This window comes from Xiphophorus maculatus, chromosome 19, assembly GCF_002775205.1.
Source record: "Xiphophorus maculatus strain JP 163 A chromosome 19, X_maculatus-5.0-male, whole genome shotgun sequence".
Classification (NCBI taxonomy): Eukaryota; Metazoa; Chordata; class Actinopteri; order Cyprinodontiformes; family Poeciliidae; genus Xiphophorus; species Xiphophorus maculatus.
This window is the reverse complement of record NC_036461.1, coordinates 20,373,525-20,394,890: the sequence shown is the minus strand read 5'-3', so window position 1 is coordinate 20,394,890 and position 21,366 is coordinate 20,373,525. Positions and strand designations below refer to the sequence as shown.

The window sequence follows — 21,366 nt, the reverse complement described above, 5'->3', positions numbered from 1 at the left end:
ACCGTGTTTATGTGTGACTGCCATCAGTCATATGTTAACAGATTGAAACTGATTAGACAACCCTTTAGGGAGGGTACAGATTGCAGAGAAGAATAAAAAGCTAAACTCGCTACAATCTTTGCCTCACTTGGTTTCATCTATAAGGTGAGCTAACTAACTCTGTATTTGTTCCATCAGTATGACATGTATGGCTTGTAACACTTGATCATTTTTCGGCATTACAGCCTGTTTTTTTTATATAACTAAATCTCATTATTTCTCAAGGTAATTTACACTGGGAGGTTCTGGTCGGGTCCTGAAACTGGTTAATGGACCTGGAGGAGCACAGAGACAAAAATGAATGAAGTCCAACAGATGTTATGAGGAAAACTGTCCTTTCTTTTTGACTGTTGGAGAAACTGAGCGGAAAGAATCTGAGATGCAATAGAAGGCTTTAAAAGCAAATCTTTATTTAACAAATAAATCACAATTACAGATAAATTTACCTGAGTGCTGCTTTTCTTATTTTATTTTTTTTTACAACTGTTCAAAACAATTCAGTTTCAATCTAGTTTATTTTCAATTCCCCCATTTCAGATTCAGTTACAGAGAAATATACAATAAAATCATTCCAGTTCATACCAACAAGGGAGAAGTTATTAGGTAAGATGATTTTAAAGTTATAATTTCTAATTCCTTAAGGTTTGAAGAGGCATTATTCAGGCACAAAGTGCCATTTTACAGCACAATCAAGTAACTGTTACTGTCAGAAAGCTGCATATATCAAATATGACTTGAAAAGAAATTTAGCTTTGCAATTTGATACCTCTGTCTCTTTAAGAAGCTCCTGATCTTTCCAATACTAAACCTACAAGAAGTCATCATAAAAATGCTCCTCCACTGTGCCGTTTACAACTGTTCTTTGTAGCACTGCACTTAGTTCGTATGATGAGTTCAGCAGACTCCCAGTTCCACCAGGTGTTTGCTAATTGCTGCTGCCACTAGTCTGGAGGAGTTGAGTAGGGGAAGGGTACTCTGTAGAGCAGAAGCTTGGTTGGGGGTTGTAGCTTCAATGAGGAACTTAGGTAGCACTTTGTGAGAGCAAGTGTTTATACAACCCCAATGGTTGCCATGGGAGATTCAAGGATTTCTCAAAGATGCGTGAAAGAATCAAAGCAACACTCCAGGTATGTTCTTGATGAGGGAATCACATCACAAGCTCAAAAAAGGTTGATTTTACATAATACCCCAAATCAAACAGCTCTTTAACACGTCCTCAGTGGCATACACAGGACTCCTTGTTGTTTATGGTTTGGTCTTCATCTTCTTGCGCCTCTTTAAACAGCATTTCACCACGCCAACGATTATCAGTATCACCAGCAGCACAGCAACCACAGCCAGTACGGGGATCAGGATGTGTGACAGTGACTTCTTGTCAGATGTAGCTGGTGCTACCTCCTCACATGAGGAGTCCTGCTCATCGGCACAGACACACCTGTAGGAACCCTCGGTGTTCTGGCAGGTGTGCTGGCAGGGTTTCCCGGTGCTGCATTCATCCACGTCAACGCAGAACCCTGAGCTGTCTTTCTGGAAGCCTTTTTCACACTTCTGGCAGATGATGCTGAAATTAGCGGGGGAGCCATCCAGCACTCGCCAAACAGCAGGAACTCCTGAGCAGAACAGGTCTAACTTTATGGCAGACCAACACTCAATCAGGACTTTGTTGCCGTCGCTGGAATCAGGCACCAGGAAGCGAATGCTGGGATGCTTGGGGTCTTTGGAATGCTCACAGGATTCTGGCTCTGATGTCTTTGGGACGTTGGGACGGAACGTTGCCGAGTCGGGTTTTGATGTTGTCGGGCTCGTTTTCAGCTGTAGCTCCGTATGCGCATCGCTCCCTTTGCAGATGAAATGGTAGGGGGTTTTACAGCTGGTGGGAATTAAACCCCAAGTAACTTCTGACTGGACCTGCTGCTGCCTCAGAGCCCCACATAATAGCCCTGTGCAGGTGAGCTTCGGCTCCTCCAGCCAGTTGATGGCGCTGGCCTGGTTACCGTTCTCTACCCACTTGAATCCTCTCAGAGGTTGTCCATCAGTACTACATTCGTGTTTAGACTTCCTCAGCCCGACCCAGACGGTGATATTTTCCTGAAATAGCTTTGACTTGCTGAGAAGCTGAAATATTTCCTGGCGCTCTTGCTGGGTGGCCACAGAGGGCAGAACACCAGGACGGCAGTTCATCATGGCCTGGTCAAAGGAAGCTTTGCTGTTGCTCAGACTGTATTGGGGGTGTGAGGACAAGTCGCTGGAGACATTTCTCAGCAGGAAGACAACCATCCAAAGGGAACTCCACCAGCAGCAGAGCCAAAATTCCATTTCCTCAAGCTCCGCCCCCTTTGGTGATGATGTCACTGTCAAAATAAGCAATATTATTAATTAAAGCCATGATGGTCAGGAATAGGATAATTGGCCAGTTTGTTCCCGCAGTTTTATTCACAACAATTTCATTTTAATCCAGATTTTTTTATATGGCACAATTTAACTTGAGGCACTTTACAAAAAAAGTTATTTCAGTTCAAACAAACATACACATTCTGATTGTTTCTAGTCATCAAACAGAGCATCAAGTTCAATTCATTATTTAAATTAGCTAAAAAAAAAAAAAGTTTCTATCTAAGGAAACCCAACAGATTGTACAGAGACCTCCTTCACGAGAACAAAGCAACAGAATCCAGACAGCAATCCCTCGTACTGAGCATGCAGGTAGGGCCAGGGTGGGAAGACGTTCCCTTTAACAGGAAGAAACCTCCAGCAGAAGCAGAACCTGGCTCAGTCCGGACGGTCGTCTGCCACAAGCAGTTTAACTGAGAGCAAACAAACCAGTTTGACAATCAGCCTATTTCTTGGAAGTCAATTATTTCCATGAGGATGTATAATCATGGAATTTATCATGAAATGATCAATTGAATTTAACTGTGTTTAACTGAAATTTATTTCAGCAACTATTCACTAAATGAATAACACACAGACCTTTAGTCTTAATTAGACTGAAATGTTTGCCTATTCTTCTTTGTAAACTTTAGAATTTTTACTTTTTCTATAAAGGATCTTGTCTGTAGATTTTCCTGCCGTGGATCTCCGGTCAGATTGGCTGAATTTGAGCTTAAGATGTTTGGACTGGGTGATCAGTTTCTAAAAGCAAATATTTCAACTTTCACACTCACTTTACATCATTTCTTCATGCTATTTGTGTCAATGTAAACGCTTTTCTAAGCTGAAACTTTACTAAGAAGATGTCACAAAAAAAAAACAACCACCCAGAAATAAATGAATCTGTTCTCCGTCTGGTTAATTGGTCTCTCTTACCGTTAGTTACTCGTCCAGGTTTTGATTCGGTCGTTTCTTTTCCTCCTCCTCTCCCTCTTTCTGCTCCGTTTGTTCTCAGGTTATTGTCTTCCCTGGACAGCTGCTGTTGTCTCCTCCACTCTTTACAGTTTTGTCCTCCTGACTCTGGAAAAAAAAAATCTTCTTTCTTTCCACGTCTTCCAGTTTACCTCTTATTTCTTTCCTCCGGTTCCTCCTTCACAGTAGCTGTGCTGGCAAATTGCTGACTTCACTCCCTTCCACCCAGCACCCCCCGTAGCCTCCCTCTGTCTTCTCCTGGACAGGAAGTGTGTTGGGTCTTGATATGGTCAGCTGTTTTCCTGCACGCCATCAACTAATCAGATTGAAAAACTCTGAGACATTCAGACCAAAACCTCAGCTTGCGATTTAGTATTTTCTAAGCTGACGTAATCCTGGGAAGTGGACATGTGACAGCAGCAGGTGGGATTTTCTCAATTCCAGTGGCCACTTTATTAGGTACACCTGTTCCATTGCTTTTTAACACATGGGTTTAACAAAGGACGTGTCCACTAATAGGTGGTGTTAATGAGATGCTGCGTGTAGAAGTGCAAACAAATCGGTTTTACGGCAACTTTCCCGTTCTGAGTCTCGGGACACTATAGAGGACACGTCTTATCAGCGTTTTTATTCTCTTCAAACTTGCTCACAGCTCGGATTTGAACAAACAGTGGAAAGGCGCAGGGAAGCCGATAGGGTAAGTGGTGACTTAGGCATTTCCAGGCAGCGCTGTGCAAAGAATGACAGGAAGTACGGCCGTGGAGGGGAAAGCCGTTTCTGACAAAGGTTTTCTCATGGTTAGAAATGTAATGGGCGTGTTGACACTTGGCGCTCTGAAAGCTACAGGCCTCTGACATCATAGCAAAACTGGTAAACAGCATCAGCACACAGGAGCACAGTTGGAGCGACTGAAGACGGCCCAAACTTTTACAAAATCACGTATGATTTTGTAAAAACAAACTTCAGTGTGTTTTCTTGGAATTAAATATGAAAGACCAGAAAAAAGGTTAAGGGTGTTTCCGGAGGGAAACTGAATGAGGTTTATATTTGGACTTTAACTAGCCCACAGCCTTTATTTATTTATTTTTTAGCTATTCGTAAAGTGACTGTTCTTCAGGTGTTTCTGGTAGAGAGAAAACGCAAAGTTCCATCAAGCATGGATGGAACTTAATGGTCAAGTATGGAAGGTTATCAGGAATAAGTTAAGCAGCTCCAGGTGTTTTAAAGTTGCCTTTCATACCCAACAAGTTAACTGGAACATCGGACTGTGGTCTGTTTTTCAGTCCATCATCATTTTTCCATTACTTTACCACTGTGATGTAATGATTTTCCATTTTGCTCGTTTGTTTTATTTTTCATTGTAATCATATGAAGCACTTTGAGCAGCCTGGTTGCTGAAACTAAAGTCAAATAAAATTGCCTTGCCAAAAGAAAAAAAAATACAAAAATTGATAACCACTAGAACAGTTCACAACATATATAGCAACAAATGATGTTACTTATGTTTATGTTCCAGAATTAGGTGACAAAGTTAAAGAGGGATTCATTATTGGAAATGGGATTCAGGTGTTGTCTTTAGATTCCAGAAGGGGGCAGTGCAGCTTTACCTTTCATCTCATGACCATTTTCATTTCCTGGGCTAAATCTGAAGGAAAACACAGACATCAGTGGGCTCTCCACAGCACAGCTTTACTGCAAACATGAAACAGACAGAATGACAGGAATACATGCATTCACTTGCCTGGGCAAAACTCTTAGTTTTTGAATTGGAAACGATTTCTTTAAAGAAACCAGTCGAGGAGAAGACGACAAACTGGCTCACATAAATAGAAACAAACACTGTAGAACCAAAACAAGGGGACGGGGGGATTGCGGCTGACTGTTTACTATGAAGCAGCTGCTTGAATGTTTGTGAAATTAGTCAAATATGGAAATATAAACCATCAACACATTCATTGCAAAGACTCCAAGCTGGTTTCGAAGCTGCTCACAGGTTACGGTTGGAGTTTTGGTTGGATGTCACGCTGGCAGACTCTTTAAAAGTCTTACTTCAAATGTTTGTAACATTCAGGTGAAGCAAAGTTGACACGCAGAAAGACACCAGAGCTGCTTACTGCTCTGTAGGCGCGGTCCTGACCTGCTCGGGTTTAGATTAGATGAGAACTTTTACTGACCGGCGCAGGAGCGGCCGTGTGACTTTGCGGCAAAATGAAAACAAACTAACGAGTGGAAATATCCTGGACCTGCTGCTGAAAGTAACACTGACGGAAACGGGGTGCTTGTTGCTCGGTTCAGGCAGCGAACGCATGCACGAGACGGGGTCAGGCGGGGTCAGACGGGGTCAGGCGGCGCTGGAGACGGCCAGCTTCTTCAGGTGGTCCATGAACACCTGCAGGCTGACGTCGTCGGTAAGGATGGGAGCCCCGGACTCCTGCGCAAAAAACAAACCCTGTTAGCATTTTGTCTGATCGGCTGAGGTCAAAGGTCGCCGACGGGGTCCTTACCTGTCCCCAGGCGTACATGTTGTTGTGAGTTTGAGAAGGGTTGACCTTGGAGAGCAGGAAACGAGCCTAAAAACATACAGAAGGTTCTGCTCAGGGTGTTTCCATCACACAGATCCCACCGGGTCAGAACAGTTCTGGGTTCTTCGTTATAGACTGGTTTTATTTTGTTGAGACTTTTTCTTAGTCTAGCTCAGTTAGTTTTAATTAGTTTTTAAAGTGTGTTTGCTGTTTTTTATTATTTATTGTTAGTTAAATATTGTTTAGTTTTAGCTTGGTCTTTGCTAAACTAGTTTTAGTTTTATTTTTTTATATTTTGGTTAATATTTAGGTGCAGAATTTAAAAAGGTCAAAGTGTTGCACTGTGATTATGTATCCATAATTTGGGTAGCGAAGACTCAACAGAAGAAACCATTTTCAAAATTCAATTTTAATAATTCATTTTCAATTATTAAACAATTGACTGGTGTTTTCTCCCAACATTTCCTGTTGCTATTTTGCGGACTTGTGTTGGCGGCCAAAAGGAATATGGAGTGCAGTAATATATTTCACATCAGTTTGAAAAATAAATAGATTCATAAACACAAAAACAAAGAATATTAGAGCTATAATTCCAGTATTCTCTTCAGGTAGTTTCATAAACGACAATATAATTCCAGTTAGTTGTAGGTTTTCCACATTAATTGCCATTTTTACTTATTTCAGTTAACAAAAATGTTTTCTCAATTTCAGCTTTTGTTAGTTTTAGCTAACTATAACAACCTTAATCCCATAAGAGAACAGGTCGCTTATGGAACACAATCAATGGGAATCTGGTCTTTGACTAATTTTTCAGACTCATATTTCTGCATTTTTTTCAGTTGTTTTTAACGACATTCTGGACATTTGTGAACAAACCAACATTGCCAGGGTTTTATTTTACTTTTATTTCACATTCTGAAGCAACTGAATACGTTCCAGAAAATCTGGTTTCATTCAGAGTCAAAATCTGGTTTCATTCAGAATCAAAATCTGGTTTCATTCAGAATCAAAATCTGGTTTCATTCAGAATCAAAATCTGGTTTCATTCAGAGTCAAAATCTGGTTTCATTCAGAATCAAAATCTGGTTTCATTCAGAATCAAAATCTGGTTTCATTCAGAGTCAAAATCTGGTTTCATTCAGCAGCAGAATTCAGTTTTTATGCTCCTCTAATCTAGAACAAAGTTTCAGAAAACTACAAAACAGCTGAAATACTGAGTTATTTTAAATCAAAGCTTAAAAACCCACCTGCTTAGAGTGTCTTTTGATTAATAGTAACTGAAACGATGATTCATATATTTGATCATTATTTTTCTTGATGAGGGCATTTAACAAAATGTAATGTTTGTAGCTTGTTTCATAATTGTTTACTGTGTCATATCTTCATTATGTGAAGGTCTTTGAACTACCTTGTTGCTGAAATGTTCTATAAAAAATAAACTTGACTGGATTGGTGAGAAACAGTTTCTTTACTTTTTATTATTTTTATTTTATTTATTATTAATCAATGGAAGAAAAGCTTTATTTTTCAGAAATTCTGATTTTATCTTTGTTCATTTATAATCATTTCAAAAGGTTTTCCTTTGGTTCCTTCATGACCTTGAACGCCTGTTTGCTGTGTGTCTGAGTGAGTGAAACGCAGGCGTGCGACAGCGCCCCCACCTGGCTGCCGCCGTGCTCCGTGTCGATGTATCTCGGCATGGGGAAGCGAGTGTGCAGCAGCTCTTGAGCGTCGTCCACTGGAGCCTGGAGGAGGTGCTTAAAGTTTTCGTACTCAGGCATGTCCTGGTAGCCAGCCTTCCTCCACTGAGACACAGTCTGAAAGAGACAGACGCTTACACACACAATTTTTCTAGAGCTAACACACACACCTCCTCCAATTAGCTCGTACCTCTCCGTGGTAGATGACGATCTGGAAGAAGGTGTCCATCAGCAGAATTCGGTCTGGCAGGATGCTGCTGCTGTCCAAGAGCACCGGCTGAAACACACACACACACACACACACACACCCTCTTATCAGTCAGCAGGTCGAGAACATGAAAGCTCCCCGTTCACAGCGCTCCCTGCAGGGGGTGAGGTGGAATGAAAGCCGTCCACAAGGAGGCAGTCTGTGCAACCGGACTGTTAAAATCAAGACCGATTTTTTTCCAGTTGAAAAATGTCCTGTTAGAATCAGGAGAGGGAGGAGGAGCTCCGCCTCAAAGGCGGTGCTACATCCATTCAGGCGTCTTGCACAGCTGAACGGTTGCCATGGAGATGAAAGGATTTCTCAAACATGCATGAAAGAGTCAAAAAACCACTTCACGTATGTCTTTGATGATTACATAACATTATAACATGATTTACAGCCCAAAAAAGACTCAAGAATAATAACTATCATCTGGAAGTTTATCATATTGACAGATATGTGGGAAACAGTACAGAGGCCTTTGAGGGACATAATGAAAACTTGATTTTAACTGTAAACTGTGAGGCTCGTTACCTCAGGTGGGCCGTTGAAGGAGTAGGCGTACAGCACAGGCTGGATCATGATGAGGGCCTGGGTCAGGTCCTGCCTGTTGAAATGGTGTCGGTAATAGGAACTCTCATCAGGACTGTTGTTGAACACCTGCAGGAATGGGGAGCGCCGCAGATGGAACATGAACTGGAAAGAAGATGGGAAAAAAACAACATTTAGGGAAAGCAGGACAGAACAGCTGGGCGGTGACGGTTAGGGCGACATGCAGGTCACCTGAGGATAGAGGGAGAACGTCTCAGAAAATCTAAAGGAGTTGGGGTCGTCCTTGTGATAGTCACCAAACTTCTGACACTGCACACAAACATCGAGCCACAAGAGGTTAAATCTTGTTGATTTTTTCATAGTCCATTCAAAAGTGTTTCAAATGTGTTATTATGTAGTCACTGTTTCCTACCAGTCTGATCAGCTGTCTATCCAACCATCGAAGCACATCAGGTCCCTCCTCCGTTTCTGCCCGGTAAACCGCCAACCTGGCCATCAAGATGGCTGCCGCCTCCTGGTCGAACGATGCCGCTATGCTCTGGATCTGAGTCTGAGCATCAGCCCAGCTGAAAGAAACATAACGCTGTAAATAGACATGTACACAACGCACAACACTTGGAAATCTGTATGTGGGCGACTAAAGGATGCAAGAAAAGAATATTTTCATGACCTCCCGATCTAAAATTGTTTCGATATCGGACAGTGATATGGGATCTGCGCATCTCTAGACGGAACTATACATTTTAATATGATATGAGATGGAGACAAGAGCACAGACTGCAGTTGCGTTGTCATACTTTCTTGCAGTTGTGGTGACTCGCATGCGCCTTTGCCCTGAGGAGTGCTGGTACTGCGTGACGAACTGGATGGCTCCCCGGCCACCTTGAGGGATTGGAGCATTGTGCTGTAAGAACCAGAAGCAGGAAGATCAGTAATCTGCTGGGAGGGATCGTCCGGTGGCAGCACTCAGGTGGGTCAAGAGGACGATTAGTACGTGACTCAGACCATGTGGTTTTTGCACCATGGATCATCAAGACAATTTTCCGTGTGTTTCAAAAACTTGCACAGTTTGTATTTAGGTGAACTCTGACCAACGTTGTTTGCTTCTTGGACAATGCTTACTGATCACAGTACATCAAAAGGCTTTTGCATAGAAAAAAGGAACAACAAAAAATGTATTTATAGTAAATTTTACAAAAACAAAGCAGAAGAAATTGGAAGTTTGCTTCATGTATGCTTATGTTGTAAAATGAAGTATAAAAAAATCCAACTAAATCAAAAGGGCTGCATAATTCTCCTTTTCTCAACAACCCATGTTTACCCAGATGAAGCTTATCAACGGTATCAGCCAAAAACCAAAACTCTCAATGTTTAGATTTCTAGTGGAAATCCACTGCATTGATCAGCCTTCACATCTCTCTGGGCTTTGATTGAAACATTCCCAGTAAAAAGCATCACAAGAGCCTGTAACTCTGAGAAAACAATGAGTTACATGTACAAGCAAGATTATTATTTTTTTTATTTCCTGCAAAGTCCCTTTTCTGGAAATGATGCCAGGAGCTCTTAAAAAGAACCTGAAGTAAGTCTGCAGTTTTTGATTGTGCTATCAAGTCACTGTTACTATGCGGCCTGGAAGTCACACAATACTGCCCCTTTAAAACACCTACCAAAGTAAAAAAAAAAAAGTTCATCTTATTCTGTTTTTAATAATCCACTTTTCTCTGAGTCCAGGAGATACAATACAAATCAGCAGTGCAACAAAGTCTGGACAAATTACATCAGCTGTGGTCTGGGATGTTTCCTCAGCAGCCTTTCCATAAGTCTGTTGACCTGACCACACTCCATGCCACCACTCAATCAACTGAAACTCCCACGTCGGAGGCTGACCGACGTGATTCATGCAGCCAAACTTAACCAATTATCGGCTTGTCTGACCCTCAGAAATTTTATTTTTACCTTTCTGGTGAGTGAACACGCCACGGCTAATTAGTTCTTCAAGCAAGAAGAACTAATTAGGTGATTGTTTCTACTAACTGAAGAAGAATCAAAGCTATAATATTGCAAAACAATAAAAATTAATTAATTAAGAGGAAACTAGACGCAAGTAGCCTGGTTTGAGGATGCATGTTAGAGATAAATGTATGGACTATACAGCTTCTAATAATTATTCATCTAAATCTGAACTGCTAAGAAAAGGGATGGTGGAGTTTGTGTCAAATTCAAATTTGATGAGATGTGGATCATATTTGTAAGGCACCATATAAGTTATAAAGCATTAATAATGGAATAATCTGCTTACATATATATGAACTTTGCACTTGTGACTTAATTAATGTTATGCCAAAAAAAAAAGATTATGTATAAATTAAGAATCTAACCAGAGCAGGTCAGTGAATGTCTTTAATAAAACCATAAACTAACTCCCATCTGTAACGTCACAACAATTTGAACTAGAATTTGCAGTGTTGTGCTGCCATCTGCTGGTTATTTTACGACATGATAACGAGATTCACAAATGCATTCTTTTCGAGAGTAGGCTAGCAACAAAACTCTGTTCTTACAGTTTCATATCTGAGCCAAGAATATACTGAACGGTTCCAGACTGTTTACCAAACAAAAGAAAATGCAGAAGAATCAAATAAAACTCAAGTTTTTATGCTCATTTTTACAGATGCATAATATGAGTAAGCAAGATAATTGTGACATCAAACATTGTAATAACGTTGTGAGAAATCTAAAAGATTTATTTCTCTTTGATCATTTATGAAGTCTCCACACTATGACAGAACTGAAATATCTCAGTCAATAACTTCTACATCAGGTTTCTTCATCAAGATCAATAAAAGTCCATCTAATAATAATGAATTAGTCAATAAGAAACTAGAACTAGAAACTAGCCAGAACCTCACTAGTCAGACAGACACAATCACTCCAATAAAACCTTATGGTTGAGGTGGAAATGATTATGTTTGTTTGTCTTTCATAGCTGGTTAGACTACTCATTATCTTTGGCCTGTGTTGGCTGTGAACCTAACTCAGAAACACAGGAAGCCTTTTTAATTTCAAGTTTATTTATCCCAAGCCATATCATTATTGTGATATCCACTAATATCTTTGCATATCACATGTTTTTGTAATATCATGTAGCCCTAGTTTTAGTGTAGAAGTTAAAACTGTCCTCAGTGTTCTCCGGGTTCTGGATGGAGGCTAGGTGTACATACCTGGTTCACGACCTCGAAGTAAAGAGCCAGCGTTGTGCTGGCATCCAGACCGCAGATCTTCCACTGGCAGGTTCCTCCCGTCCCGATCTCCTGAAATAAGAAGGTTCACAGCGTTGACAACATTACATGGCTTTCAGATCGTTTACACGGCACTGAGAAGATTTATCCGTCAAACAGATTATTTAGTGAGCAGGGGTAAAACATAGGAGTGGGGAGTAACTGAATTCTTGTTTTTTCCTTTGGGGGGAGGGGTTTTCCCACCAATTCAAGCAGCATCTGTAAGAGGCAGCGCTAGGACCCTCCTTCACCTGAGTGAAGTTGGCCCCTCCCCCTTCTTCAATTCAAATCAGACAAAATTGGTGTCAAATGTTTGTGCTACATTTGTGCAGCAAAAAAAAATTTTTTGTGCTGCTATCATGTTAAAGATATGAAGAAAAGTTTCCAGAGGTCATGAAAGGTCAACCAGACCCCCGACCCCACCTGCTTCAAATCAGACAAAATTGGTGTGAATCAGCTTGACTACATTTGTGCTGGTTTGTACAGAAAAATGTTTTGTTTGTGCTGCTTCAGCTTTGAAGATATTAATGAAAGTTTAAAGTTCAAAGGGTCAACCAGCCCCCACCCCACTTTTACTAAAATTAAAACAATACCAGCTGTTTAAAGCCAAAGCAACACAAACAAAAATTGTTGCTGCACAAACCAGCACAAACATCCAGTTAGATGAGGATTATAAAGATTACTGGTCACAAATAGAGTCTCCAAACGCTGCCAGTCATAATTAATCTGTAATGTAAACTGATAGAAAACAAATATATCCACATGAGGACGGATCTCAGCTTAATGTTCTCCTGACTTAACTTAAAATAAAATCCTAGACCTGCTGTGGGATGTGTTCATACCTGACAGAATCTAAGCTGAAAATGTGTGCACGTTTGATAATGAGAGAATTTCACTCTGTTGTTCCTGTGTGCGCCTGTAGGGGGCAGTGTGATAAAGTGGTGGCAGTGACTCTTACGTTTTCAGACACACAGGGTCCTTTTGCGCTCAGAGACACACAGGGGCCGATCGCTCCACACACTTTGACCTCTCTGGATGTCTGCAGCAGGACAGAGCAACATTCATTACTGCGAGGAACAGACGAGCCGGGGAAGAGCTCTGCTGCCTCCTGTTGGCTTTCTGGTTCATACCTTGACCTCAAGTGTGGCAGAAAACGCCATCTTGAAAGATCCCTGGACATCTTTGGTGAAAACCCTCTGGAAGGTTTGTTTGAACAGAGACGTGTTGAAGGAGTCGGCCATCACCATGTATCCTCTGACCAAACAGAAAAAACATTTAAAAAATTTTTTTTTAAATTCTTATAACCATTTGTACAAGCAACCAACTACATTCAAAATGTCTTCCAGAATGCTACAAAGATAGTGGGCAGTGTACTAAATTGTTACAGAAGTTACGATAATTATTACAAAAACAAAGAAGCAATTAAAAAATGCTACAAATGCTAATTTAGGAAATGTATATTTTTTGTTCTCCTATACACAGTCAGTTTATGATGGCCTGTAAAAGTACTCAAACTGCTTCAACTTTTTCCCCTTTTGACACATTATGACCACAAACATGGAGAACCTTCAATCAGCATGAAAGCAATTTGATTAGAGATGCACCTACCCAATATTAATAACAGAAAACAATTTTGGATCGGGTAGCAGACAATGTGTCCAATCCATAAGAGCAGATCTATTCAGTCTAACGCTTTGCTTTGTGCTATGAATGGCATCATGCTTTATTATTTATTTTACATTATATTTAGAATTCCAAATTGTTCTTTCTGGACCATTTCAAAGAAGGTTTGTGACATTTTGTTTTGGCCAAGTAGTTAACCAGCTGTTTTAGTCAGTTTCAATTTCTTGATTATTTATTTTCCATTACTCTACTCCTGAACAAATGAAAGTTGTTTTTCCATGTTTGACCAAGCTAGTGAAGCTATTGGTGTATTTCAATGTTCTGTACTGGTGCAGAGTTAGCAAATACATTTACGATTCAGTACATTTATATTTGCTTTTTTGTTTTTTAAAAAAGAAACATCGTAGGTTCAGCTCTGTTTTCTGTATCACATCGGAATCAGCTGATGTCATACTTCAGGTATTGGAGGTGAAAAAAGTGGATCTGTGTGTCCCTAACAACAATATTAATAATAATAATATTAGAATAAAAACAGCCTATATTGTGATGCAAAGGGAAAATTCGTTAATAATAATAATAATAATAATCATAATTTGTATATGATTTTAATGTTATAACATTCCATATTGTTCAAGCAGCTATTTGTTTTCCCCTTTCAAAACCTCGGCTGCAGAGACAGACTGAGTGCTAGGTTTTAGGCTTGAGACCTGGACATGGATCAGTGTTTTGTTTTTGTTTTTTTGGGGGGGGGGGGGGCTACAACAGACATCCAGGCGTGTGTGTTTACCCTGTGTAGTTGGGGCAGCATTTCATCTCCAGCAAACCCGTCTGATCAAGAGCGCAGGCGTATATGTCGATGATGTGGCCATTAGTGGAAGCTCTGTTAGCGAGAGCCTCGAAATGCTGCGACACACAGATCAACACACACAGTTTAGACGCAGAGGTTTAACCCGAGGCTGCTGGAATGCAACTTCACACCTCCAGTAAAACAGATTTAGTGTTTGGTCGATTATTTCTGTACTATGACAATGCCTTTTGGCAGTTAATATTATACAGTGAGAGAGCCGGTTCGTTTCATTTTAAACAGTGAGGAAAACATGTCTATTGGTTGAGCAGCAGAGCTGAGCAGGCGGGTTGAACCAATGAAATACCAAATCCTGTCTACACTGCAACGACACAAAATCTTGACACCCTTGAAATAAGACTAAACTAACTCACAAACAACTTTTTAACTAAATACAAGAGATTGTTTTAAGTAAATAATTCTTGAATATTGATATAAAAAGTACTAGTTAGATAGGCAGATTTATTAACTTACAAGACATTTTTCCCATGTTATAGGTGAAATAATCCTCGAGTGGGACTAGTAGATTTTTATTACTGATAAGAAACTGACTTAAAACAACCTCTTATGTCTTGTTAAAAAGTTCCTTGTAAACTCCTTGTGAGTTTAAAGTGAACTAATCTATTTGTTAAGACTGTTTTTGCAGTCTGCCAGTTGGTATGTTGTTCCTTGGTTCAATGGCTGCCTCGTAAAGCTTTGATTCTGGCTGCAGAATGTCATGTTTTCCAGAGAGGGAGATGCTGTCCCACACCAAGACACCTCCAGTTTTCTTTACAATTTGAATTAATATGAGTTACGACCAGATTTCGTTTCGTTTTTGTGATCAATTAAGTATTTTTGAATTTGAATTGTACTTGAATAAAGCATTTTCCATCATCAGATGGACAAGTGCTGTACAGAATTCATACAAACAATTAAATACAAAAGCAATAAAATATTATAAATGGTGTAATAATAGACACAAAAGACATAGAATTCAAAAATTCTAAATACTTTTAAAATGAGCCTAATAATTAGTTGTCTTATTATCATCTCTTCAGACTTTGTGCTGTGATTATTGAAGGTTATTTCTTTAAACTACTGTAAATGATTACAGGAAACTGCATCACTAATGACATTTGGCTCAATAAAAATACATTTTTGACTTTATGAACACATAGCAGTGACTCACCTTGGTGGCTTTCTTCATGAACTTGGCATTGTCCTTCTCGATGTCATGCCAGGACCTGATGGGGGTCTTCAGCTCGTCCCCGACCACCATCCCTGGTCCCTGTGTGCCCGGGCCCCCGATGAACGTCATGATCCGGGCGCCGGTGTTAGGGAAAGTGCACTGAATGGAGGAAGAGTCGGTCAGATTTTGCACGCCGTCGTCATGACAATGAGACCTAAACGCTGACCCCTCACCTCCAGAAGCCCCACAGCAATAGACATGGCAACACCCAGCGAGCGCAGCGGCCTTTTCCCCTGAGTGACGGGCCAGGGGTCGCGCTGCAGCTCCCCCAACAGGTCAGTCAGGTTCATGTCAATCTTCTGCACTGGTTGCAGGAACCTGAAGTTACAATGAGAAACAAGAGCCCGGCACACAGCCACAACACTTTTAATCAAGTGACAAAAATATTAAAAGTACTGGTGACAAACAACTTAAAACTGCAGAATCTAACTTTTATGAAAAAAAAAAATATATATATTTTTACATATCTGTTAAAACTATCATTATGTCCTGAAAGAATGAGACAAATATTTGACAAAAAAAATAAATAAAAAATCAAGCTTCTCTTCCTTCTCCCAGTGGTTCTACTGTGATCTGCAGAAATACAACGCTTGGTCAGAAACAACCAATCACAGTCAGGGGCTGGGTCTTAGCGCTCTCCATTACACCCAGCCCCGTGCAGTCAATACAGACTCAAGATTACCGGTTTTCTGCCAATGTGTTAGTGACGGAAAATCAACCGAACTTTACAAGAGAACTGTTAATTCACCGTCACTGGTGGCTATGCTAACTAGCCTTGGCATTCATGGCAGGCTCTGTTGTGGGGGAGGAGCTGTAGCGCAGCAAAGAGCAAGGGTGAGCAGTGCATACAGGAGGGTGACTGACAGTGGTAAGACCCGCCTCCTGGCTCTGATTGGTTGTTTCTGCAGTAGGACCACAGGGAAGAGGCAGAGGAGCTTTATTTTTCACAGCTTGTCTGCCTCATATTATATTATGTTATAGGGCATAGTGACAGTTTTAATAAATATGTAAAAAAGCCTATTTTATAAAAGTTACATACGGCCTCTAAAATTGGTGCTGGTGGGTCAGACTGGATATCGACTGATCAGTATTTCTAACAATCTTACCTGTTGGACAGAGGCTGCTGGGAGGTCTGAGGCCCTCGACCCTGAGCCGCAGAGGGCTTTGTTAGCCCGAGCATGTCCTGCAACAAAATTCATATCATATCATTTGTTTGCCATAGAACCATGTCTTTGTTTTCTTTTTTTTTTGCTGTGAAGGATTAAAGAGTGCTGACCAAAAACTGGACAGGTAAAGATTGAGATCTAAGGACATAACACTAAAAATAACAAAAAGAACTATTTAGTATTACTTTATTAGGTAACTGTATGACTGTTAAAGCATGACACAGCATTTGTGATACGCTACTTTGGGACACCGGTCACATAAAATGCATCAGTAAAGCATATTCTGAATCCTGACAATACGGACAGCTCTGGGTGGTTTTAAACATCACTAATTGGAATTTATTGTGAAAACGACAAATCAAAATTCTTTTATTGCGATAAGCAATTTATCACGATAAATGATAAACGATACCATAAATGACCAGGATCCTGTTTACCTGCAGCTGCTTAGCGTTCAGGTCCTTTGTGCCCCTGAAGACGTAACTCTTGGAGATCCCCTCACAGCCCAGCTCGTGGACCTGAACCATGCGTCCAAAGGTGATGAGTCCCACCAGAGCGGTGGGGGGCAGCAGAGACAGGGACATCTGCAGAGACTCTTTCAGAGCCTGCAAGTCCTCGTCCTCCATGCAGGTGTCCACCACGTACAGGAAGACGAGTGGAATCTGAGGGCCCCGCTGGTGCCAGAGAACAGAGATGGTCAAGCGTCTGGCAGCGAGGTGAGCCGCTCGTCGGTCTCACGCCGCAGCTTTCTCACCTGCACAACATACTCGATGGTGGAGAAGTGAGGCAGCAGCTCAGCGGGCTGGTTCACCTCCGAGATGCCGGCGTAGGATGGAGGAAACTGAGAAGAGGAGGGTCGGGTGTCAGTCTCTCTGGATCGCTGTTCTCCCGTCCCCACAGTAGGACCCCACTCACCTGGTTCCTCTGGTAGCAGAAGTTACACGCCCACAGCTTGGCTCTGTAGTCCACTTGGCTGAAACAGGTGGAGAGGAAGACAGAGGGACAGTAGAGGAGCAGAAAAAACAAAACAAAACGGATATATTTTGAATAAGCTAACCTACTGGCAATTTAAGTTACAAAATGTTACAAACACACCTACTTTTTAAAAATATATATAAACAGATGGAATTTGATGCCGTATGTCACCTTAGAATAGAATAGTTTTACATAAATGTTCCATTTGTTTTCTCTGTCTTTTTGTTAGGTAAATTGTATATATTATTATCAAATATTTGTTGTTTCATGTGCCTTTATAATGTTCTTGTCTTATATGCCTTTACTTGTTTTGTTTCATCTTAGCATAAAGAATGTCTCTGTGTTGTTGAATTACTTTGATTCCTTTCTCAGAATTCCTCTCTGAGGAAGAGCAGAGAACCGTTTTCACAAGGTTATCGCTCAGCAGAAACTTCTGCATCCTTGACCTGTTAGATAGTTATAAAACCGTCGCCATGAAGACGTACAACTTGCTCTGTTCTACCCTGTGTCTGGAACAGAATAATCTAGTGCAAGATACAATGTGTCTTAGTTAGTGATTGTCATTAGCACTGCAACTAAGTGATGAAGTGTTTTGCCGCCACCCCTTAGAGTTGCAGTGTTCTCTGTGATAGGGACTCCGAAAGTAATAAAAAGAGAGGAGCGGACAAATGTGTTTTCAGAGCGGTCAGAGATTTGTGACTGGAAACACATCTCCATCCGTTCTCCTCGCGAGATAAAAGAATCTAACTCTCTTGTCTTTTCTGTGTTTGTTTAATTTGTCTTTAATAGGTGTCAAACCTGACACTTTTCCTCTCGTCAGTCACATAATTCATTGAATAAATATAATTAGGAAAGAGTACAAATTATGACATGAGTAAAAATTAGATGTATAAATATGTAGAGTATGGGACATATTTGGATGAGACAGTTGGGGGTTTGTTTTCTTCTTACTCCTCTTCAAACTGCAGGTGGAAGTTTTGGTTTTTTATGTTTGATTACTATTATGACATTTTATTGTTTTCTTAATTATGTGACACTTTCCTTCTTTAAAATAAATCAAAATTTTATTTCATTACTTGAAACAGAATGTTTCAAGTAATCTACTGAATTAAACAGTGACCCTAAAAAAAAAAAGAAGTAAAAAAAAATAAAAAAAATTGCTGGACACTGAAAGATTTGCATCTCTAAGGGACAAAGTTCTACACAGATTGGTGAGTTACACACAGGTGGAAGGGCATACCAGAGTGGGTTGAGGACCGCACGGCAGGTGGCACGGCTGCACAGGACGGGTTCGTACTGGATTGGGGGCAGGTCGCTTCTCTCCCGCAGTGGCGTGAACAGAGCGGCCACCGGCACCACCATGCGGGTCGCCTCCAGGCGGCTGGAGGGCCAGACGTTCCAGCTGAAGCGGACGCCGTCGCGCTCCTCGTTCTGAGCGATGTACTCGGCGAAGGTGGCCATGTCAAAGCAGGGGTCACAAGGTCACAGGAAAGCTGTGGGGGGTTGGCAGATTTAGAGTACAGTAAACAACAAGCACAATGCTCAGTGGAACGTCAGGGTTCAAAGGTTAAATATATCAATCAAGACACGCTAAAGAGTCAAACTTTGACTGGTTTCTCTTCTGCAACTGATCACAACGCAATTTCCATGTAGTGGGAAGAATTGCTGCTTTTCTGTTTTAAATCAATGCAGTTGATTGTTGTCATGTTTTTATTTGGAATTGCTGTGTTTTGATTAAAAATAGCTAAGTGCTTTTTTTAATGCAAAGATCCACTTTTTTTCACTTCTGTTACAGATACCAATGTCTGAGGCCCAGTATCGGCCGATGCAATCCAATACACAAAAACAGCTGAAACGACATAAAACTTTTCTTTTTTTTTAAACATATGTAAATGTACTGAATTACAAATTAATTTGCTCACTCTGCACTAATACAGCACACTGAAATATACCACTAAATTCACTAGCTTCAACATGGAAAAACAGCTTTTATTTGTTCAGTCAGTGTAATTAGGAGTAGAACAGCTAATGGAAAATAAATAATAAAGAAACTGAAACTAATAAAAATAAAAGGCTGACTATTTACAATTTAAAATTCTAAATATTATGTAAAATGAATAACAAAGCACGATGTCACTCAAAGCACAAAGCATAAAATTAGACTTATGGATCGGGTATTCTATCATCGATACCAAATCTAGAATTTTTTCCCAATATTGGGATCAATACAGATATTAATATCAGATTGGTGCAGCTCTAACTTTTTTTTTTATTTTTAAACTTCTTGTGTATCGAGAAACTGGATTTTCTCCCCATTCCTTTTTCTGCCAGTGTGCTATGGAGTCTGTATTAATCTATTCAAAGCATTTACATATATGGGACCAACTCACAGCTGTCATCTCAAAGCACTTTGCCAAACCAACAAGTCCAATACAAATCAAGAAGTTTACATTTAATTCAATGCAATCTAGTCAGACTGGTCCAAAATCAGTCATGTACATTCCAGTGCGACCCGACTTATATATATGGCAAAGAGTTATCCATCTGGGGAATCCCAGCTTACTGAGAGGAATTACTGGCTTGACATCAACCACTTCGGAGGCATATGGCGACAGAGGAAAGGAACCAACTGGGAAGAAACCTTTAGAGTATGTAACCTTGGTGAATATTGACTTGATAAAACAATAAGGTATATTATAAGGCTGATCCCCCACAGGTTTGTTATTAAGTAATAATTTCCTCAAATTTCCGTGTTGGGTTTCTTAAAGGCTCAGAGAATAAATACATAATCCATTCCACAGCTTTCAGCTTTGTGTTTGCAAAAAGTTTAGAAATCCAGGTGTCATTTTCATGGCCACTTTACAATTATGCATAAAATAAACTGAACTTTAAGGTGGAAACATGATAAAATGTGGAGAAGTTTAAGGGCCTATAGAAAACTTCCAGCCTCCCACACCCCCCAGAAATAGAGTAGCCTTCTGGATTTCGTTACCCACATAAAGAGTAGCTACATCATCTGGAGACTAGTTAGCTTGCTGTTGATTTCAGAGAACAAATAGAGAATGTTGCAGCAGCAGCAGGCTTATTGATCAGACTTTAAATGTCTGGGAGGAAAGTTGTTTCTCCTGAGTAGTCAATCCTTCAGCTACTAGATCATTCTTTATCCAACTCTCAATATGTTTATTGTAATTTTATAAATATGTAAAACCCTCACCCACCCACCCACCCACCGAACGACCAACACCCGCGGGCAGTTTTCACTGACTTGGTTATACTTTGGCTCACATTAACTTTAAGCATATCTATATATAAAAACAAAAGGTGTGTAGAACAGCACAAGTCTTTAGCCTGACTGACATCACAAGGTTCACTGTCTGTTTCGTGTTTACAGCTGATAAATGTGGACTCCCAAAGATGCTAAACAATCCGTTTAAACCTCAGGTCATCTCCTGCTACCAGCGGGTGGACGGCAGCTTCGCTTCGGCTGCCCAGAAGCAGCTGCAGCCCGTATGGGAGTAGAAAATGTTCCAGGCGAAGCCAGAGATCTCTCGGGTGCAGCCGAGAAACTGTTTCAAAAGAAAGTCAGAACTTACCGCCGCTGCGAATCCGCCGCTCCTCTCCTCGCGCTGACAACGAAGCAAAACAATATGGCGGCAGCCGTTGCCACGTCAAGACACAGAGGGTATGCGAAGGAAGAGGTCTCACTCTGAGTGGAACAGAGGAGCCACATTCCGCGTCGCTCCAAAGACATCACACACACACACATGTATGTGCCTATGTGCGTATATATGTATGTACATATATACATACACATATATACACGCACACACATATATAAATATGTATG

The 21,366-nt window shown here is 40.7% G+C and overlaps 2 protein-coding genes across 3 annotated transcripts; both read right to left on the bottom strand.

The window, feature by feature from the left end:
- Positions 1-426: 426 nt before the first annotated feature.
- Positions 427-3,719, bottom strand: LOC111612143 (complement component C1q receptor-like). Its single transcript, XM_023352264.1, has 2 exons — positions 3,346-3,719; positions 427-2,390 (listed from the first exon to the last, which is right to left on the bottom strand). Exon 2 carries the CDS (start codon positions 2,353-2,355, stop codon positions 1,285-1,287), a length of 1,071 nt encoding a protein of 356 aa, XP_023208032.1. The 5' UTR covers positions 2,356-2,390; positions 3,346-3,719; the 3' UTR covers positions 427-1,284.
- Positions 3,720-5,049: 1,330 nt separating this feature from the next.
- Positions 5,050-21,194, bottom strand: LOC102234201 (protein transport protein Sec23A). 2 transcript variants are annotated; one of them, XM_005806833.3, is made up of 20 exons: positions 21,113-21,194; positions 18,760-19,012; positions 17,460-17,517; positions 17,299-17,385; positions 16,982-17,218; positions 16,485-16,561; positions 15,552-15,696; positions 15,319-15,477; positions 14,091-14,206; positions 12,811-12,934; positions 12,639-12,719; positions 11,624-11,713; positions 9,200-9,306; positions 8,815-8,968; positions 8,634-8,711; positions 8,385-8,546; positions 7,794-7,880; positions 7,565-7,720; positions 5,886-5,951; positions 5,050-5,812 (listed from the first exon to the last, which is right to left on the bottom strand). In XM_005806833.3, the coding sequence occupies exons 2-20, from the start codon at positions 18,978-18,980 to the stop codon at positions 5,723-5,725; spliced, it is 2,295 nt and encodes a 764-aa protein (XP_005806890.1). In that variant the 5' UTR covers positions 18,981-19,012; positions 21,113-21,194; the 3' UTR covers positions 5,050-5,722. The 2 variants fall into 2 exon arrangements, with proteins under 2 accessions (XP_005806890.1, XP_023209014.1); XM_023353246.1 differs by lacking the exon at positions 21,113-21,194 and adding an exon at positions 20,956-21,069.
- Positions 21,195-21,366: the final 172 nt, after the last annotated feature.